A 21,829-nucleotide genomic window follows, 5' to 3' on the forward strand; every position below is an offset into this window, starting at 1 on the left:
CAAAGTGGAGCTGGACACTGTATAAAATAATGCTGAAATTACAGCATTCTGAATTTGAAGGGTCTTGTTTTCTTGCTATAAGTGTCCCTATTCCCCTTGCTATAATCCCTCTCCTCTGTTTTGGGGCAGCAAATAAGTATTCTGCAATTAGGCAATTCTGCTGTGGTGTAGATTTCGCAGAACAAAAAGTCTAAACCCACTGAGATGTTTTGCCTTGAAACATAAAGTCCTGTACTGCGCAACTTATTTTTTTCTCTCTTCTGTACAACTGTGATTTAAGTTCTACTCTTCAGATAGGTAACACTTCAGCGTATCATTGTTTATGTCTAAAGCTTAAAACTGCTTCATACTTATTGTTGGAGAACTTCTTGATTGAGGAAAATCTATGTGCAAACACTGGTGTGACAGTTCACTTTTTCTTCTAGATTCTGAAATTGTTTAGTGCAAGTTCTGAAAAGCAAAACTATTCCCTGATGAAGAAAGTTCACAATTTTCTTAATTTCTGAACCAAATTATAGTTTGAGTGCATACCTTGCACTTGCATCAAATGTGTGGTTTCTAGCCCTCAAAAACCCCCAAGTATACAAATGCTTGTCTGGTAGAAAAAGTAAGTTTTATATAATCCTGTTCTCTTGTTATATTTCCTATCTTTTTTAGATCACACCAGAATATCTTCAAAGTGTTTGTGTTCGCTTGTTTAGCAATCAGATGAGACAAAGTGTAGCACAAAGTATTGACTTCACAAGGCCTGGAACAGTAAGTATTAATGTTTGTGGTTTTTTTTCTAGTTTGGTTTTGTACAATACCACTTGAGCTGTGTATTAAACAAAGGATTTGAAATAGTAAAAGATGAAAGATAATGTGTTCATGTTTGCGTAAGAATGTGGCGTAAAGTTTTGTCGATGTCATGTGCTAGTGAATGACAGTTACGCAGTTATAGCTGCATAAATATGATTAATTCTCTTGTTATGATAACAGTGAGCTGTGCATTTGCTAAAACTGCTAACAATGTTTGTTTTTCTTAAAAAAAATAAATAATAAGCTAATGTCTTGAGTGTGGTTTAATGGCATGTCTTAATTGAGTTTAATGTAGCTAAGAGGAGGTGGTTGCATTGCTCAGCTCTGGACACATGCTCTGTTCCTTTCTGCTGTCAGTGATGCTCCTATAACCCCAGAGTGAGTTGGTTTACCCAGCTAAAGGAGCATCAGACAGGATAACGAGAACACATGGGGAAAAGAGAAGGAAGGGAGGACTTCCCTTTTTTTGTTAAGAGCTTTGTTAGAATCATACACCTAAGCCACCTTGTTGATTTACATGATGGGCTTAGCTTCTTCTCTAAAGATCTTCAGTCTTACCAATAAGCATCTCAGGATGCCTGTTTTTTGGTTTTTTGTTTTCCCTCCCTCTCCATCGGTCTCTTGTTATTGTCAAACGGGTACAATTTACCTGGCTGCTTGTGCCCATTTCTGCTCCGCTCAATCTTTTATGCCATTGCGGAGAGGGAGCTTTTTTTTCAGCAGCAGAACCATCTTAGGGTAGTTTCTAGTGTCCATGAAACTGTGCCCGTGGGTGTGAAATATTACATGACTTAATGATAGTGTAAGAGCTGTTCAGTGGCACAACCTGTTTTAATACCTAGCTTGTTCAAATCTTTTCTAGCTTCATGTTTTTCAAATAAGTGTTAATATTAGAACTCCTCAAACATTTGAATAAAATAGTGTGCCACTACTTTAGAATGACAAGCCAAATTCATGACTTAAGCTTATTATTTTGGCCATGGCAGACATTCACGTGTACGTAACTTTGCAGTAAGAGAGCTTTGTAAAGTGTCAAAGGAAAAGCAGAAGAAAATAAGATTCTTATTCCTTATCCTAGCCAAAGTTTTTAATAACAAAAACACTATGGGTACATTTTGTTCCTCTTGAAGATCTGTTACAGAAAGATGAGGAGATAAGAAGAATATTCCTTTTTCTTTTTTCTCTCTGTTATTACTTTCAGAGGTAGATATTCCTCATTGTTCTTCAAGCTGAATTAAATACCCTTGCTTCATTGTTAATGGTCAGAACTCCTGCCTCAGACTTGCAGTGTATTTAAGAGGTGCACTCTTTTGCAGGCTGTGTTTCCAGGGGTTCAGGAAGGATCCAAGATCTCTGTCACCTACCTCAATATCAGGGATAGTCTATAATTCCTCTCTGATGTCCACCATGTCTGTGGTGCATGGTTATGCCATGTCCCACCCCTTATCATAGCCCCCCTCCTGCCAGCCTTCTAACCAACAATTTTCTGGGATCTTCCATTATTCCTTATCAACAGCTTTCCAAGGTAATGCTTGGTGTACACCAGTCATCTGCATTTTGCCATCTGCTGCAGCCACACGCCCTCTTCTGTCTGTTCCTGTACTTTAGTTGCATCAAGGCTTCCCTTCTACACTTTCAAGTTGCTCCATTTGCATAGTGCTGCCTTATTATGTCTGTTCTTTGCGTCATAAGTTGACCCTCTGATCTCTTGAACCCTTTTGGGAAGTGGGCAGAGGGAAAAGTGTCATCCCTGTGGAAGTTGTTGATTTTTCTCTCTATCCACTGCAGAGTGTACAGAAGTGGTTGAAGCTGCGTCTTCACTGATAAAAGCTGGGTGGATTATTGCTAGACATGTAGCCTTTAGCTATAAACGTCTGTTTCATTCTCTATGAAAGAAGACTTTACAAGACTTTTCAGATCAATAAGTGATCGTTGAAGAAGTGGGTAAGCAGCAGTGTATAAACACAGTGTATCAGCCAGAATCTCTGTCACAGTTTTTAAGAACAAAATAGACCAATAGTTACCATTTACCAGGAAAGGTCGATGCTTGGTTGCTCCTCCAGGACAGATTAGGTGACAGTTCAAAATCTCTTCCAGCCATACCTTGTTTTCTTCTACAAAATGATGTTCAAATGCCTGTCGACCTTCTGCATCATGTTTGCTTACTCCTGCTTCTCTAAAAACATCTCTAAAAGCTTATTTGCTCTGGAAATGCATTTGCCACTGTACTTGTGCCAGCGTGGCCACTTTAACGTAATCTCCAGCTATGTAGGTGGGTCAGAGAAAGAGGTTTTGATGGTGGTGGTTTTTCTGCCCTACTGGAAGTAAATTTTTGCCTCCTTTCTGTCCCAAATTAACTAGGTTAAGCTGAGTATAGCTGTGTTCTTCTGGCACAGTCGAATCTGTTTTTATATGAGGTTTTACTTGCATAACTCTTTCAGTGTGACTTTATGGCTCCCCTACCCACAGTACTTGAGGCAGTTGTTGTGCCATCAAAGTTCTCTAGGGAAGGGCCAGGACAACTATAGCACTGAGTCTATTTAGATTAACGGTTTCTCAGCTGGTTCAGGTCACTCCTTGACAGTGAGGTTATAGTAGCTACTGTGGTTGAAATCTAACGCCATTTCTATAAGCAGGCTCATGTACTCAGGCTATCCGAGGCATTCTCCAAGTTATGGAGACAAGGCTAATCACAGTCTTTGCTGTAGACCTTAACTAAAACATAACCAGGTTTCCCAGTCTTATCCTTGTATCCGACTTGGTTAATAATATTTTCTTGTTTATTTCCCATGTAAAGAGTTTTGTTTTCATATGTGAACAGCAAATATGCAGAGACACAAATAAGTAAGAAGAACACATATATATGGTCTGTGTATAGCCCAAAAATACCTCTAACCACTCCCTGCCTCTGTTGATCCATGAAGCCAGATGAGACTGACTAAAAACCAAATTCAGGCTGTTGGTCATCAAGGCATCACGTTACTTTTTCTTTAGGGGTTACAAATTCCTCATTGTTATACACTTAGATGTTATTGTTCTATCCTTAAGTGGTTTCAGGTTTTCAGATAAGTTTTGGAATAAAGCTGGAGGCATCATGACCTAGACAACGTAACAGAATGCGTTTGCAACATCTGTGCTGGATTTGTGTTGGAAGGTCCCATCGCTTCTTGCTTATAATTAATTAGAGTCACTAGAGTGTGGTCTTGCCAGCTACTCTGTCTCACGAAACTCCTTCCACTGTAAGGAGCCGTCACCTGTAGAACTGTGGAGGGAAGAAACTAGTAGAGGGTTAGCTCCTTTGCTCATCCTTACCATTATGTTCACTGTGTAGGCGAGATAAGCAAGATGTGTGTTGTTTGTTTGTTTGTTTTTTTAAGTCTATTTCTAAAGATTGTTTTCAGCCATTAAAAGTCCTTTTTTTTTTTCCTTTTTTCTTTTTTTTTCCTCTTTGCCAACAAAATCGATTAGGCCTTTATAGTTTACCTGGGCTTTCAGTATTCTGGATTTGGCCTTGTCCCAGTAATACCGTTGATGTCAGGCCCATAAATCCCTAAGTAAATTAATTTTGGTGGATCAGTATCTCTGGATTAGCAGCCAAGGAAATCATTAGGTAGGAAGTTCCTTTTTGTTGTGCTGATACGCAGCCTTAAATTTCTACTGCTTAGGGGATGTTTGTATATTTGTTATGTTGTTTGGGAAGAATGGATGCTTGAGTTCAGTCAGCTGTGCTGGCACAACTCAGGACAATCCAAATTTGGGAGCAGGTTCTGAGAGCAGAAGATGTTAAAGCCGTAAGTGCTGCTAGGAGGACTGTGTTTTTAGTCATCCCTTAGCTGTGTAATGAAGATTTTAAAGGCAATTAGGAGGTGATGCCTCAATTTTTCATTTACTGATAATTTCTGTCCTTGAAGTAAATCATGCATGGATAAACTTAGGAACTTCTTTTTAGGAAGGTAAGAAACTATTTTTGCTTCCTGGCTGCAAACAGGCATTCTGTAGTCCTGTTGACGTTGAAGATCTGCCACTCAGTGCACAGTTGACATGCTCTAAGATTGTAGCATCATGCTCTGAGATGTGTACGTGGGCTTTACGGTGTATTTTGTTGTTTCAGCTACAGCACACTGGTAGTTTTAGGATAGATTGGGAAGGAGGCCTGTACCAATGCTGTAACCAAAATGATGTATTGCCCGAGGAAGTTAAAGAGTATGCCTTGGGTTATATCCCTGGTAGCATTACTTGTCTGTAAACTTCATTTTGTTCCCAGTGCATTGTACTTGGTGCACAGCTTTTATTGTCTGAAAAGCAGTATTGTATAATATAAATCCTTGAGGTCTCAGGCTTTGAGCTTACAGTAAAAGCAGTATGTATCACTTACTAATGTGTGCTGTTACTGTACAAACATCGGCTTCCGGGTTTGTCTCCTGCGGCTAAAGGTCTGTCCTTTCATACTGAAAGAAATCCATATCAGAAGGACAAATCCCCAAAATAGTCTTTCTTCCAGAACTGGCTTTGAGACTTGAGGCAAGACCAAAAGACTTTCCCAGTGTAATCACCCCCGTGAAATCTTAGCGAGGGTGCCTGGTGTTGGCTGTTGCCTTGTGCTCTCCTGTAAGCTGGCTTGGATCTCGCTCTTCTGTAGAGCAGCTTTATGTCTCTTGCCAGCTCTGTGACCTCATGGGTCAGCTTGTGAGCCTGATCTGCCGTCCATTAACAGGATGCATCTGGTGCACGTAGGGGGATAGAGGCCTCAGTACAGCGTTACAGATGGGAGATGTTTCTAACGCTTCTGTAAGGCCCTATTGTATCATAAGGCCTTTTTTTTCCTAGCTGCAATTCAATGTTATCCCCATCTTCGATCGTGGCATTTGACGTGTGTACTCCTGAATTGGGAGATAAGGAATCTGAGAAAATTGTCAGAGCAAAAGGTCTGCATCTAAGAACAGGAGGTCAAAGCACCAGTTCTGAGAAGTTGAGGAAACATTCATCTGAAGATTTAATCAGATTCCTGACTTTCTAATGTTTGTTTGGGCAGGAAATTGATGTGGGAAATGGTGGGTAAATTTGAAATGAATAGTTTTAAATACAGTTGCTTAATATAGTTCCTTATATTTGTAAAACACGTAAGTTGTTTTACTTTTTTTTCCTCCTTCTAAAACTGATTTGTCTGGTGGGTGAGAAACATGGGTTGTAGCCTTTTGTTGCATGCAACTGCATCCGTTTAATAAACATCATGAAGCCTAGAGGATTCTGGCTCTTTACCAGCTTGGATTTGATCCTCTGAAGTGTTGTACGTTCAGTCCCCATCCAATGTAGCTCTTAAGCACGGGCTCCATCTTAAACCCATGAATAGATTTTTCCGATTCATATACGATGCACACCTTCCTGGAATTTCTTGGATTAGGGCTACTGTAATAAGATTCTCTAAATTTTGGATTAAAGGAAAAACAAGAAGCTCTTCTTCATGCGTGCAGTCTCCATCTATAGTCAAGATGCGTCTTAACCACTGGAAAATGGTTCTGTGACTAGAAAGCTGTGTAGTTGATTGCATATATTGTTCCTCTGTCATGGAATAGAATAAATACCCATTATGTTTTCGCTGCTGTTCAGTCTGATCATATTTACCTGTCACTCCAATTAGTTGAATTAATCTCCCTTGCAAGATTTAGATGTCTTTTGGCACAGCTCTTTTGAAGCTGAGGGGGGTGGTTGGTTCTGTCACACTCTGGACAAAAGCACCAGTTCTCTGAAGTTAGTCTGTGACTTACAAACTGTAAACAGGGTGGATTTTTTTTTAATTTGTTGGAAAAGCCATAAAGACTAGCATGTTTTGTTTTGTTTTTCCCCATAGTATGCACTTTTTTCCTCAAAAACTTTATACTGCAAATGTGAACGTGCCACCAAATTGTAATAGTTAATGGCAGCCATTCTGTTTCTTATTTGTCATAATGTTTTCAGCATCAGCAGTCCACACGAAACCTAGGAGACATGGAAACAGAAGTCACTTTTTATTATTCTGAGCCATTCAGAGTGGATTCACCAAGCATTATGTGGATGTACACTCTTTCACTTCAAAATACTTACAGCAAACAGCATGTAGTGTAACTAAGCTTTTCTTAGGATGAAGTACATATTTCTTCTCCATCCCTGTCCATGGGATGATTCTTAAATGTTATTGCTTATATGTGATAAAGAAGAAACAAACCTGCCTTCTTGTGTAAAGAAAGAGAAGTTCTTTTTTTCTGCTGTCACCATATGTGATGCCTTTTTCACATATATCTGCTATCTGCAGCAATTTGGGCATCCTCTTTGTATTAACTGTTACATTCCTCATCTCTAAAGGTAAGACGTTGACATCAGTAGGGGTTTCCACAAACTTTTCCTGTTACTGTCCTCAAATCCTTGAATGTCATCCTTGTCTTGATGCCTATGGACATTTTCATTGGCTTAGGTCACGAGTGTGTTGAAATTCCATCTCATCGTGCCAGAGGTTATCTCCTGGTTTCTTTTTGCTCACTTGTTGGTTTCTCTCTGTTGTCTATTGTGTTAAATTTAATTTTAAATTGCCTTAGCCAGGAACTGTGTGTGTGTATGCACACGTGCATAGTGCTGGGGAAGTTAAAATACTCTTTCACTTCAGAGAATTCAACTGCTGTCTTTAGATATTAACCTGTTGTAGGTTAAATCAGTTAAATATAATAGTCTAAGTAAAGAGAACATGGATGTATTACTAAACTACTCAAACCATGAATTATCTCTGATTTTTTTACTTTAGTAGCTAAATCATAGGTTTCCTTCTAGAGATTTTTCCTTAATGTAGCCTTGGAACCTTTTGGGATGAGGAACAGATAATGTTACTGAAACACCTCAGATTGTTTCAGCTTTCATTATATGCTTGTGAGAAATTCCAGCCAAGTATGGAGAAAATCTACAGCTGCTTTCTCGGAAGCTGAGGTCTTCTGATTGATACCATGTTCATTGGTACCTGTCTCTTTAGCTGCTTCAATATAGAGAACAATTCATGGATCCACATAAATGTGTCAGTGCTTGGTACACAGCTATTCTAACTGACAGTTGCAAAGGAATAATGCGCAGACTAGGTGTGTTACAAGAGAAACACACCGATTTCAGTCCTAAAACGTAAAGTATGTGGAATGGGAGAAGATGCTTATAGTTTTCTTTTCAAAGCTAATGGTCTGTTAATACTTAGCTAATTTTAATTTGTTGTTTTCTTAGAACTGTGCATTTCTCTGTGATTTATTTCTGTTAACTTGTTTTTTTAATCTTCTTTATTTTAATGTGTGCCTGTTTGCCCATAAAGGGATATTACTCTATGAGCCCTTGTGATGACGGATATGTAAGTGTCTATATCTTTATATCCTTTCACATTGCCTGCTGCAGTCTGTCAGTTTGTCTCTCTTCATTTCACAATGTGTAACAATTTTCTGCGCATTTTAACTTGTCATTATATTAACTGTATGGTTCATACAGAGCCAAAAACATGTGCAAGGCTTGGAATTTATGCATGGAGAACAGACTAGAAGTTCTAAGTAACCTTATGGCTTTTAATACGTGTAACACAGCATGTCAGCAAAAGAGCAGCTTTGTCCACAACTTTTCACATGAAACACAGCTTCTTTATAATATGCGGAAAACTGTTGTTTCTTCCATGTGAAAGTCAGTGTATATGACCTGAAGTCTTTGGAGTGTGCCAACACCATCTGATCCCACAGCACCTTTGAGTAAGCAGATAGATATCAGTGCTTAAGACAATGCGGTAAATTGAATTGTGCTTTTTAGAGGTGTCTTATTTTTTGTTTGTATTTTTAATTTGTAAAGTGAAACTTTGTAGTAGAGATTATCAAGTTGTTTCATACAATTAAAATGGCCCTTTTAAACTGAAAACTGAAAAAGCAAAACAATATTTTGTGTACTGCCTGTGACTTCTGTAACCCAGATGGAAGTTTGTATTCTGGCAATATTACAAGTACACCATAAGAATCTAATTTTGCCCGTAGTCAGTGCATTCTTTGCAAAGAGAGGAAATGAGTCTACTTCTGAGTAACTCAGTATGTAATCAAATCATAAAAGTGATTGACACCAATTCTGAAAAATGTCAGTCAGTATTCTACTTGAAAATCATCCATATTTGTATTTTTTTTCTGCTTTGTTAGGGTAAAACAGGATTTCACTTTTCAAGGAAAATTGTACTTTTTCCTCAAATGTATTCCTCACCAGGAACTACCATAACCTGGGTGGACAATCAACTTTCTACTTAAAATGACATTTTATTTTGAGAAATAATCACTAAATGCAATGGATTATTCCTTATGTGCTGCTTTTTGTCTTGACATAGAGAATGTAACTCATGTTCACCTGTGTGACCACAGGTACCAGAAGACCACCTCTATCGAGCAACCTGTTCCTGTTGATGATGTGAATGGTCATACTGGCCATGTTTTGCTTGGTGTTTAGCATTCTGGTCCCTTTCATAATGGTCTCTTTTGAGATTGAGAAAAGCTGTTTACAGATGAGAAATTGTGAATTAAATTATCTTTGCTAAAGAAAAGTTTTGCCCTTAGGCAGGGAGTCTTAGTTGCATATAATTTTATACAATGCAGAATGTACTATCTTACAATGCAGAATTATTTATAATTTTTAAAGCTAGCTGGCTAATTCTGAAATATTTCTTGAATACATATATTGGTTTTCTCTAGCATCTCTTCACTGTTTATATATAATATTCTCTTTTTTTTCTGCCATCTATTGCCATTACACTATCACACAGCATTACAGGGTGACTACTTTTTTACATACACTTCAGGTCTCTTACAGAACCTGTTTTATATGCCAACTAGGAAGTTTTCATAACAGCATATGTCTAGTATAAGTAAGATTAAAAAAAAATAATTAAAAACGTTTGCAGATCTTCTTATGAAATAAATTCGCGTGATCCCAGTAGAGGCTTGCCAGGTTACACAAGCTCAAAACCTAACATGCAATAAGCTGCATGTAGCAGTCTTCTTGTCAGCGTATAACGGATGAGCTGAATAAACACATTTGTGGTTTCTAATCGTACATACAAATTAGCTAGAACTTTGGCTTTACTCTTTGTGTATTCGTCACATATCTTGGAGTATTCTGAATTTGTATTGCATTTACACTGAATTTTATAGCGTATTTTCATAATGGTAACTGAGGTCAGAACCTGGCTTTCAGCTTCATCCTTCAGCGTACTATGAATATATACATCAAATTGTAAAGTGGAGATGATTTGAGTACAGCACTACAGTATTTGATAAAATCTACTGTGTTTTTGGCTTCCAGGTGAAATGCATCTGTTTTCTTTTATAAACATTGATATTTTTTTCCCTTTGAACTTCTTTATTTTATTCCATGCTGTTCATACTCAAGCCTTTCTTCTTTCAAAAATGAAGGGCTGCCATCTGTGGCTAATCTGCACTGTGACAAAATTACTTAATATGGCACCTGGTTTGGCTTTGGTAAGAAACAATACAACCATAAGTCATACCCCATGATCCTACCAGAATGAGCTATGCTTGGGCTGTTTTCTTGTGTTTGTTTCTCTTCTTTCCTTAAGACACCTGGTTTCTGCATGTGCTTTAATTATGGAAAAATGGTTCTGTCCTATGGTTCTGCATGAAAAGCATTTTGTTCGAGATTAAGTCTGTTAATGTTGGGAGTCAGGTATTGCAGATACGTCATGTATACTGTGTGTTCTCCATAATCATTCGTTGACTGGCACTGTACAAAATATTTATGCAGCAGGTTGAATTACTATTTTAACCTATTTCAGGAAAGGTAAGACCAGGGAAAGGACATGGGAGGAAATGTTAAGGTTAAAATACCTCCCGAAAGCAAATCTTTTTCATCTGAGAAACTGTTGGTAAAGAGGAGCTGACTGGGCATTGTCTGGAGAATAATGTTGGGTGCAGACTGAGAAAGATACCTTTGGCAGTGCTTCTGGCTGAGTTTCACTCTGTGGCCCTGGATTCATCACCTGGAGATGAAGATTGTAACGGTTCTACCAGCCTCATAAGAATATTAGGAATGTTATTTACTGTAGAGTGCTTTTAGGGCTATGAATGCAAAGTGCTGATAGTTTAACTTCATCTCATACAATTATTTAAAAGTAGTTGTTATAAGTTTGTTTCCTGCATCCAAATACTCTCTCTCGCCCTGTGCCCACCTTGCTTCCTCCCTTCTCTCCCCTCTCCAACACAGTATGGCTGGAATTTTTGCATTATTACCACAGAAATAACAAAATGAGGTTTCAGCACCTGGATTTGAGAACAAACACCAAGAAAGAGAATAAAAGATCTGTGAGGATCAAAAAAAAAGCCAAAATGGACCATGTTCTGCTCACTTTCATTATAGAAAGTAGTCCAAATTGTCACTTTAGACTTGAAAATTAAGGTTTTCCTCATTTAAATGTATCCCCTTGTCCCTAAAAATAACTTTAGAAGACTACATGTTTTTATATGTATCTGCAACAAGGAATTTTGTTTTTAAAAGCATGTGGCTAAAGTTTTGCAAAGAACTTAAAAAGAGTTCGGATATTAGTTTTGTAACAGGGCAGGATTTTGTTCCTGAGCATCTCTTGGTTTTGCTTTCCATAGCAGGAATATGTTGAGGGAGGAAGGCTGGTTAAGCTGGAACTCCTGCCAGAAGTAAAACGTGTGAAAGCTTGGCCTTGGAGCCACTGTGTACAGAGATCATGGTAAAGAAAATGTCTTTCTTCCACTGACCAGAATATATGGCTTAATTGCACTAAAGGTGCTCCTGCTTTAATGAAACCCAAGAGCAGCTTTGTAGGACCCAGCTGTGTTTGAGGTTTTTCCTTTTATTAAAGCTAATGCCCAAGTCAAGACCTAGAGCTTAACAGAGCTTTTTGGGGTTAGGTTATGTAAAGATGTTTAACTGGGTAAATATCCTGAGACTGGGAAATGTCAGATAGCACCAACGAGGAGAAACAGAAGTGAACAAGCAAACAATGTTATCTTGTGAACTGTGCAAGGAGGTGCTGAGGCTGAAGAGTTATTTGCTTTGCTGGGCTGCCTGGAAGGAGCTGTGTAGTACACATCGCCCCCCACAAGGAAGGGGAAGGGTAAAGGCGCTTTGTGAGGTGGAGTAGAGCACTCTGCTTAAGGGATAGGAGTATTCAACCAAGTTAAAATGAAATGCCGGGATGGTTCTGCATTTCTTCCTATTAGAAAAGATAATGGGGCTCTCAGGTAGAAAGTGAGGAGGGGCAGAAGGTAGCACTGGAGTATGTATTTCCTCTTTAAAAAAAATAATAATAATAGGATAAGAAGATGAAAAGATGAGGGTCTGTGGCTACAGGTAGCCTGGACAATAAGTAGAATGATCAGTGTTTCTTGGTATTGTGTTCGGATCACTTGCTTGAAGATTAGACATTGAAAATGCAGATGAAGAAGGATCTCTGCCTGTGATGTGGTTGCATTCTTTCTTATCAGTGGTGCTGCCCCTGGTCAGTCAGGCTGCAAAATGAAGGTGCAGTGAAGGACAAACCAGCCCTGGGAATCTTTGTCTGTTTTGCCCTGTTGAACCCGATGTAACATAAACCGTATCCAAGTTGCTTTCCCAGGAACACTGAAAGCCTAAGAAAGCTGCCTTCATCCTGCGTGGGTTCTAGACTGATAAGCTTGGGTCCGAGCAGGAAAGCGAGTGCTGGACAAGAAGGCTGTCCATCGAGGTGGTCCTGCCCTTGGAGCTCGAGTATAGGGTCTGCATCATAGCTGCCTTTTTGTGTGTGGTAACTACAAAGCCAAACCTTTTTAAAGGCTGTGCTGCTCCCTAGCTGCCACCGTAAAACTAATTGGGGAATTAATAGGACATTGTCCTGCTTGTTCTGATTAAGTTTTAAAAACCCTAAAATTTTTCCAATTGAATTGTCTTTAGTTTGAAATTTATAAGAGCTTTCTCAATCTTACACTTACCAGAAAGGTTTATTTGTGTAGAAGAGGGATGTGTGTATCTTTACTAGTTGTAGATCCTTTAGTTGGATTTTGGTTGGAGCACATTTTTCTTTTTACGGCAGCAAAGGACCAGTGGGTAAAAAAGACTTTGCAGAGAAGCAGAGGGCTTTTATATTAATCTATTTCCTCTTAGTAACCTGCTCTGTTTCTTTTCTCATTGCTGTTCTTTGTGGCACGTTTTCGTCTTCAAGGACTCAAGGTCATTTCTTCTGCATTGGTGTCCTATAGTGTGCCACTTTCTTCCGTGTTTCTTTTAATGGAGGAGGGTGCTAAGGAAGCAACAAAATGATTTGTGACTTCACACTCGGGTGCAAGATTGTAGTTTTTGATGTGGAAAACAGTTTTGTTTAAACAAAAGTAAACTTTTGATATTTAAAAAAAAAAAAAAAAGAATACAAATAAATGAGGTGAAGACAGTTGAGGTGCATATGATATTTTGAAAGACTTCTCCACTGTGTAAAATAAACGGTGAGAAGTGCTGTCAAGACAAGTTAATTTTGAAGTGCATGACCTGTTGATTAGCTATTGTGTACAGGTCATTCATTGACTTAAACATAATATAAAATGCTTTCTAATGCGCATGTAAGCTTATTTCACATCTGAGAGAGCAGTTCCTTGTATTACAAAGGATACCCATGAGGTTTGTGAAATGTAGCACCTTCAAGAATATGTCGGCTGGTGTAATTCAATATTCTCTATGGTATTGCATGCCTTTGTCTACTAAATCCCTCAGTTTTAAATCTGACAATAGACACGGATTGTATAGCTCCCCTTGAAAGAGACCAGGTTAGAAGAGGAGACTGGTTTTACAGACCTAAGTGGTAATGAGAGATTTTTTACAAATAGTGAGGTCAATACAAAAGAAGACACAGAATATTCTGTGAATGTGGCATGTGGTTGACATCAGAATGCATGATATGAAGCACTTCCTTGCCAGAACTGCTGCTTCTTGGCTCACCTACAGTTAGCTCTAGCTAAAAAATATTTATTAAACCAGACAACTTTTATATTGTGTTGACATTTTGACTTCTGCAACAATGGTGCCTTCCTATGCCCTGTGTCACACTGCAGCAGAGAGCAAATATCCAGGCTTAAATTGAATTTATCCTAGGCAGAACCCCTGAGAAATGGCATGCTGTTCCACATCCCTTTTGTCTGTACTAGAATGGATAGTATTTTCTTTATATAATTATATAATTATTATATAGGTGTATATTAATATCAACAGGCAGTCTGATACTGTTAGTATTGAAACAGTGAATTGTAGAAAATTTGGATGCTGAAATACATGGGAGGTCTCCACTTGAAAAATATTCCAACTTTAAGGTAATACCATCTTTAAAGTCGATAAATGTTTTTAACAAGGTCTTCGCCTTTCTCAGTGGGCTTCAGATAGTATTTTCTTCTACCTCCCCCCCTTTATTTATTTTTAAATGCTCTCAGTGTAGGTAATACTTGGAGTATGAAAGTAAAGATAACATAACTAGATCATAACACAAGATGTTTTAACTTTTGAACTACTCTGAGGGAAAATAAATAAAAATATTCAAGTCCTCTCCTTTTTTTTACGCTGTGTTTCTAATTTGAAATGTAGGTTTTATAGGAAAAGAACTGCAGAACTTGAGTGAGAGAATTCACTGTGGACCTCATTAATAACACTCCTGATATGATATTTGGACTCATCTGTTGTGATTTCTTTTTTTTCTGATCCAGGCTTCCACAATGTTAAGAGCATCTATAGCACCTGTGTAAGTATTTATTGCAGAGCTACAATTATATCTGTAAAGAGTAGGAGGAGGGATTAGTAAATTGAAGTGCGCTGCCTGTGGTCTGCAAATGAGAATCAGTCTGTGTGCTTCCTCTGATCTCAGTGAGTATTGCATGCAAATGTCGTGTGATCAGTATTCTGTTGGGCAGGTTCAATAACATCCTAATTTCAGCAGGATGTTGCTAATCCAATAAATCTGCCACTCCACACCTGCAAGTTGGCTGCTTTATTTTCTTTGCTGTTTCCGCACAGTACGGTCCTATTGTTGTGGCTGGTTTGCTTCTCACAAATCCAGGAAAAGGGGGAATGGGTAAAATGTTTTTTGTGTGCTTCAAGATCAATTCTTTTGTGCTTAATTTAATTATTTTTTCCATATAAATAGAATAGATATGGTATGTCTGAGGAGTTTAGATGTTTTGAAACACTTTTGATCCTTCCATTGTTTACAAGATAATTAAAGGGACAATTATATATAGCATTTAAAAATTGTTTTGAAAAGTAGCAGGATAGGAACAGAGGAGTAAAATTGCTTTAGTGGAATTTATTTAAATATTAAAATTAAAGCATTGAAAGCAATGTTACTGTTTTTCTTTTTATTAATTTTATTTCTATTGCAGTATTAAAACTCAAAATAGCAGGATGGTATTGGCGCATGAAATGTGGTCCTGTATTAAATCTTATGTGGACCAGCATGGTCCAGCCAGCAGCCTGTAAAAACCCATTCAGCTTTGCCTTGGAGAAGACTTTGCTGTGTTCGTGAGGGCTTAGAGGTGAAGTTGGAGCTGCAGCTTGTTACTGTGTCTGCTCATAACCATGTGCTAAGAGCCACAAGTTGCTGTCTTCCAGTCCTTGTGGGCCACAGAGAGCAAAGACAGACATCACTGAACTGATGTCTCCTTTGTGTGGCTAAAAAACTCAGATCATCAAAAAACTCGGATCATCAACTGGCTAATTTTCATCGTTTAGCATCTCCAAATTGGGATGACAAATGAGCTGAACGTAAGGTGAAATAATAAGTCTAAGTTTTAAAATCTTGTTTTAAGCCTGTTATTTTAATATAGTAATAAAAATAGCAAAGGTGTAAAAATGTGGAAGCCCTTCTCCTGCAGCAAACTTCCTGTTTTGGCTCTTGTCACCTCAGTAACATCAGCTGCACTGAATAAGGAGAGGGTTTTGATGAATGTCAAAATTCAATGAATTTCCCTTTTGCATTGTAGAAAGATGCAGGATGTGCCATTGTTGCCCTCTTTGGACTATGAGAAGCTGAAAAAAGATTTGATTACAGGGAATGATCGTCTCAAAGCCTTCTTACTGCAAGCTCTGCGCTGGGTAAGTGAGATGGCCTCTGTACAAATCAATAGGTCCCTTCTGGAGGGGTCCAGTACTAGAATCCATCTTTTGGGCAAGCTGATTGTTCTGTTGAACAGTTCAGCATTGTAGGCACCTTCTGTCTTTGTCAGTGAAGCTCGCTGATGCTCCTGAGATGAAGAAAGCCCAGGCAGTAGGTGTGTATTTGTAGCAGCATCCTCCCTTTCTGAGGAAAGACAGATAGAAATACCTGAAATCTCCAGTGGAAGTTATTTCTGATGTGTTTTCAAGAAAATTGTTGTTGTTTTTGGCAACTCCTTTTTCCATGTTTTGCTCTGTTTCAGATTTGTATAAATGCTACTGTATCAAAGTAATACCTGAATCTAATCATCAGTTTTCCTTTATAGTCAAGGCATTCTACAGGAGCCTACAGTTTTAGTTAACTCAGATCATGTACTGGTATTTTGGGGAAAATTAAAGGTGACAACAGGAAGTTTCATTTTCCTGCCGAAAAGGAAGCTGACGCTTTCAAAGTGACACACGTGAAAAGTGATAATAGTGAAATTCTGGTCAAGCTTCAATGTCCATTTTTCACATTTTAAAAAAAAAAAAAAAAAAAAAAAAAAAAAAAACAAAAACCGTTAGGTCTGACCGGTGGTTCCTCTAGCCCAGTATTCTGAGATCTTTTAGAAAAGCACCACATCTGTAGCTATATAGAGGGGCTTTTTAACTTTATGGGAAGTCATGCTGTATCCCTCCTGTATGGACAGTGATGATAGCTTGTGAGCAACGGGTCTGTAATGGATCACTTAGCTGACATCAGGTCAGTTCATTTCATCTCATTCCCTTAGATCACTGAGGTTGAATTCCTTTCCTCTGTGAGAAGAGGATTAATTTTCAACTATGGGATATTTGCACCTTTTAAATCTTCAGTGGTCATCAATTCACATTACCATTCGTTTATTTGACTGTTTTTTCTTTTTTTTTTTTTTTTTTGTTTGTTTGTTTTAGCGCTTGACAACATCATATCCTGGAGAACAAAGAGATACTGTCCTGCAGGCCTACATCAATAACGACCTCCTAGATTGCCACAGCAACTGTCAGGTCAGCTGGAATAGTTTTCCTCCAGCTTGTATGTGATATTGCTGACTTGTTTCTATGAGGTGCTGATCAGAAAAGTTTATTGCTCTCTGGAGTGTGGGGGGGAAGCAGTATTACTGCCGAAATTGTGTGATACATTTAACTCCTTCATCCCAGTCTTTAGATGTAATTGGCAAAGCTCAGTGTTAGCGTTGCAAGAGTCCTCAATTTAGATCATCTCAGCAAGTGCATACAGTTCTTGTAGACAAGGGGAAGTTTGTCACCTCTCCTAGTGCTTGATGTCTGAGTTGAGCAGAAGCCTACTGAGCCCCTCACTTAGCAGTTAGCTCTTGCTGATGAGATGCTCTGTCTCTTTTTGAGACAGTATCTGTCGTTAGATAATACACTCAATCCTTTTTGCTGGTCTAGGATAAGAGCAGAATTTGCATTTCAGTCTTAATACCTGCATGGAATGTCTGATTTATGCACATGTTCAACAGTATTTTAGTGAGTTTGGAATGGATTGTTACCTTTCTTTACAAGGGGCATTATCAGGTATGTTGATTTATTCACTGATAATCTAGTACTGTTGCTAACAAAAGTGAAATACTCTTTTTCATTTGTAAAGGTTAATTTTATGCATAGTTGAGTTCCCCAGTTGTTAGAAGCTGTGGACCTGCCTGCTGCATTGTCATTGCAACAGTAACTTGTGCTATTAGAAAAGTTAAAGGATTAATAAATCAATGATCTCTTTTTTTCTCCCTGAGAATTTCTGTAAGAGGAAAGTTATGCATAGGTAATGCCAAAAGTAAAACAGATTAAAAATAGTTTGCAATGTGTTGTTCTTTGTAAGTTACTGAGCTGCTTTCCCACACTCCTAGTTGTCAAACAACAGCATTCCTATTCGGATGACATTAATATTTAGCCAGTGACCAAGAAAACCTGTTAATTTAGTTTGTGAACTTAAATGCACTAATTTTAGTTTTCCTCTTTACCAGTGCTGGTTAATTATAATTCTTATTCTACACCAGGGAGTTTAATAGCATTATAACAGACAGAGCTGAGTGGCTGTGATCTGCTTATTTTGTCTCTCCCTCAGCCACACCCCTACACCCCCACCCACTAAAATTTAAAAAAGGAAGTGGAAAATTCTAAATCATAGTGACAATTTTTAAGATATCAGTATGCAGTCTATGCTTGTTTGCTATGAAAATTTACTGAAGCTTTTAAAATGTTATAGAAGACTAGGTTTTGTTTTTTCCTTCTTTGGTGAGCTATTACTAACATTTGTTTTCTTTTTCAGAGAAGTGTCCTTAAATTATTACAGTCTAAGAGCGAGATAGTCAGACAGTATATGGCAAGGCTCATCAATGCTTTTGCTTCATTGGCAGAAGGTAAGAGATCCACGCCGGGGTGGGAGGGGGTGCTGGAAATCATTTTCATATAATGCTGGCTCATAGGTACTTTACAAAGTGCATGTCACTCCATGTGGGAATTTAGAGTCTTATTGGCCTCCATTTTCTAGAGCTTCACTGTCTTTTGTTACGTAAATTCAAAAGAGTTTTTCAGTGTCTGGAAAGTTTTCCTTTTGACACTGTGTTTGCATCATTTCTGTTGTTTTTGATGATTTGTGGTCTGTGCAGGAGCCTAGCCAGTTGATGTCTTTATGTAGGCTTCAGTCTCTTTATGTAGGTTAAAAAAATGGAGGGGCTGGAGGGGGAAGTTCCCTGCTAGTTAAAGTGCCTATAGGCAAACCTGCTACCAGACTGCATATCTCTGCCTGTCCCAAATTAGCCATCAGGTCTGGTGTTTCTTCAGAAGCTAACTATTGCTAGGACCTGAAATCCCTTTTAAAGTCAATAACACCTATCTTTCCTGAACTCTTTGGACGTCTTTGTTCTTTTCCTAGAGTATATAAAACTGTAATAAATCAGAAAGCATGTTCTGAAAGAATAGTGGATTCTGCGTGGTACGAGCAGAGGTACTAACTAGGCAGGTAGGGACCTCTAATATGCCAAGTGGGTGGATTTGGTCTGCTAGACAACTCATTTGTTCGGGTTTGTTTGGGTTTTGGCACACTGTGGCTCCTCAGGAAAAAACTAAGGTCAATCCAGCTTACTCTTTCAAGGAGAAAAAACTTTTCTGTCATAAGTTGATATCTCAGCATCTGTTCTTTCATCGCTCTTTGCACCAGGTCGTCTCTACCTTTCTCAGAACCCAATGTTGCTGCGAATGCTGGAGGAGAGACTGAAAGCTGAGGACAAGGATTCCCTTACATGGGAGAATGTTCTGGGGGCTCTGCAGAAATTCAGCCTCAGGTGATGAAAGCACAGCACTCAGTGGTGACAGCAGGAGGGGAAATGCAGGCTAAGTTAAGCTCTGTTCAGGGAGGAAAGAAGAGTGCTTGATTTTCCCATAACAATCATCAGACCCTCTGATGACCGATGAAAGCAGTGTCATTTATTATGGAGGAGAACTCAGTTTTGCTGACTGAATTAACCTGATTTCCTACCAGCTGTCACAACTCAAGTAAACGTAAATCTCCTGCCACAGCTCTGTGCACTTTTATATGTATTCCTTAACTGAACAACTGAAGTGAAAGTCTTAATGTAGAAAGTTCTGAAAATCCCACACGGGGGGGGAGGGGGGCGGAAGCTGTGTTACATTCCCATGCATAATGTTTTCATTATCCTTTCTGCAAACATTTTTCAGGGATTTCATTCTCATGCTGTTGATCCTCTTTCCTGGAGCTGTCTATACATGGGCTGTTCTGTTTCTTCCTTTTGAATTAGCAGTCTGACTCAAATGAAATTTCATGCAAATGCAATGAAGTGCATGATATTACTCTCATTGAAAAAGTAACTATGATCTAGGACCTCTGTTTTCACAGTATTCAGGAAGAATATTCAGCTCTGAATAGCTAACTAAATATAAGGAGATAGATGTATTTATCTCTTCTAAATTAAGACTGCAAGTTGTGTTATTTTGTTTGTTTATTGTTATTGTTTGTTTGGGTTTGTTGAAGAATAAGTGCTGCTCTTGGATTTGCCTCATTAAGATTTTCAGTAGATAAAGCATGTGGAAATGTGCATAAGATTCTGCACTGCTTCCTTACATAATACCTTGTATATATTTGAGAACAAATCTTCATACCTTACTGCTTGAAATCCCAAACCAGTCTTAGACAAAATGATTTTTCCATTCAAGCAGTGTTTGATAGTACAGTTGAGTTTGAATTCTGGGGTCAGGAACATTTTTGTGAAATAAGCTACTGCAATTTTTGTTTTCAATCTGGAAAATAACGGTTAATTTTATACAAGGTTAATGCCTGATACTTGACAAGAGGGACTTTTTTTAGTATGGAGGTTCAGATGCTCCCTTGTTTTGCCTCAGTCCTTGGCACAGGCCTACCCCACAATCCAGGACCAAGAAAGTGTGTGTGAGCTTTCAAGGGTAATCTAAATCCCAAATACTAAGAGCAAGGAAATACCTGCTTTGATCTTTGGAGTATAGACTTGCTGGCTGTAAGAAATAAAGTAATTAACAAATGGTGTTCTTCAGTAAGACATTTTCCACCACTTCTAAGAGAAAAAAATTCTTCTACATGGGGTATGTATGTTTGGTGTTGTTAAGTGAGGAAGTTCTGTAGTAGGAGTCAATCACAATTGACCACCTGGCACTTGCCAGGGACAACTACAGTTTGAGGAAAAAATTTACACGATATAACAATCCCTAGAGAAAAGTGCAAACGAATCTAAGCAAAGATCGCATCTGCCTAATCAGCAGTACAAAAGTGCTATAGTGCTTTGTCAGAAGCACTAATTAAATTGTTTTATGGATCTGTTATGTGTAGCCGTTTTTTTGTTTGCTTTTTTCTTATTTTAAACCAATTTGAAGACAATGGAAAATACAATATTAGGTGGAATTAGAAGCCTTACAAAACAATGAAACTTACCCCAGCAATTTACAGGTCTACACCCAACAGCATTTCAGTCTTCTAACCCTACAGGAATCCGCATCTACTTAGCAGGCTTTGTTAATTCACTAGTTTAAGTGATTCTGCCCAAATGACTAGTTTATTTTTTGTTGGCAAGCTAGTGTGTGGCAGGTAGATGCAGTAGGTTTTTAATGTGCTCATATTAGATATAAATGTATTCAAAGGCTGTTTACCTTGTGGTTTGTTTTTTGTGTGTATTGTTGTTTTTAATCCTAGGCGTGCGCTGCAGTCAGCAATGATCAAAGATGGGCTCATTTTCTGGCTGGTTGATGTTCTGACAGATACAGATAGCCTGTCTGATTACACACTGGAGTATTCCATTGCCTTGCTCATGAATCTGTGTCTGAGGAGTGCAGGTATCTTACTTGTGAATTACAATTTTATTCCAAGAAGTGGATAGGGAAGATCCTGAAACCTTTTACTGTTATCCCTGGATTCTTTCAAGTAACTATATTTAGTAGCTGAGACTCAACCAACTAGTGACATTTGAGTGTCATAACCAGTATTTAATGAGCATATCTCTTTCCCAAGAATCCCAGACTGTGGAGGATAGCTTGGCCAAAATCCCAAGAACTAAGGAAGCAATTAATCAATGAAACCCTCCAAGATCTGATTTTTTTCGGATCAACATGTGAGGACTGCCATTCCTACATTCCAGGTCCACTTTTCGAAGGGCACTTAATATTTGAGAGACCTGTTTATATAAAAGAAAGTCAGAACTGACTTGATCAGTAATGGCAAGGACCTTAACCTTCAGTGTGTGAAATGAAATACTTGTGTGCTACACTTCACAGTGTAGAGATGTCCCCCAAGAAAATAAGGTTCCTGTCTATGTCCAAGAGACTTAAAAGAGGCTTAAAG

At 38.4% G+C, this 21,829-nt stretch overlaps 1 protein-coding gene across 2 annotated transcripts in view; it reads left to right on the forward strand.

Moving 5' to 3' along the window:
• Positions 1-21,829, forward strand: part of ARMC9 (armadillo repeat containing 9) — a 65,181-nt gene that overhangs the window by 14,330 nt on the left and 29,022 nt on the right. Inside the window, exons 9-16 of one of the 2 annotated variants that reach the window (XM_035544841.2) lie at positions 658-756; positions 8,117-8,152; positions 14,529-14,563; positions 15,801-15,912; positions 16,903-16,995; positions 18,275-18,365; positions 19,166-19,289; positions 21,185-21,324. In XM_035544841.2, the coding sequence (XP_035400734.1) occupies positions 658-756; positions 8,117-8,152; positions 14,529-14,563; positions 15,801-15,912; positions 16,903-16,995; positions 18,275-18,365; positions 19,166-19,289; positions 21,185-21,324 (730 nt within the window). The remainder of the gene's footprint in view (positions 1-657; positions 757-8,116; positions 8,153-14,528; positions 14,564-15,800; positions 15,913-16,902; positions 16,996-18,274; positions 18,366-19,165; positions 19,290-21,184; positions 21,325-21,829) is intronic. The other variant, XM_035544842.2, reaches the window with a different exon arrangement.

The sequence above is a fragment of the Cygnus atratus genome, chromosome 9 (assembly GCF_013377495.2).
Source record: "Cygnus atratus isolate AKBS03 ecotype Queensland, Australia chromosome 9, CAtr_DNAZoo_HiC_assembly, whole genome shotgun sequence".
Taxonomy (NCBI): Eukaryota; Metazoa; Chordata; class Aves; order Anseriformes; family Anatidae; genus Cygnus; species Cygnus atratus.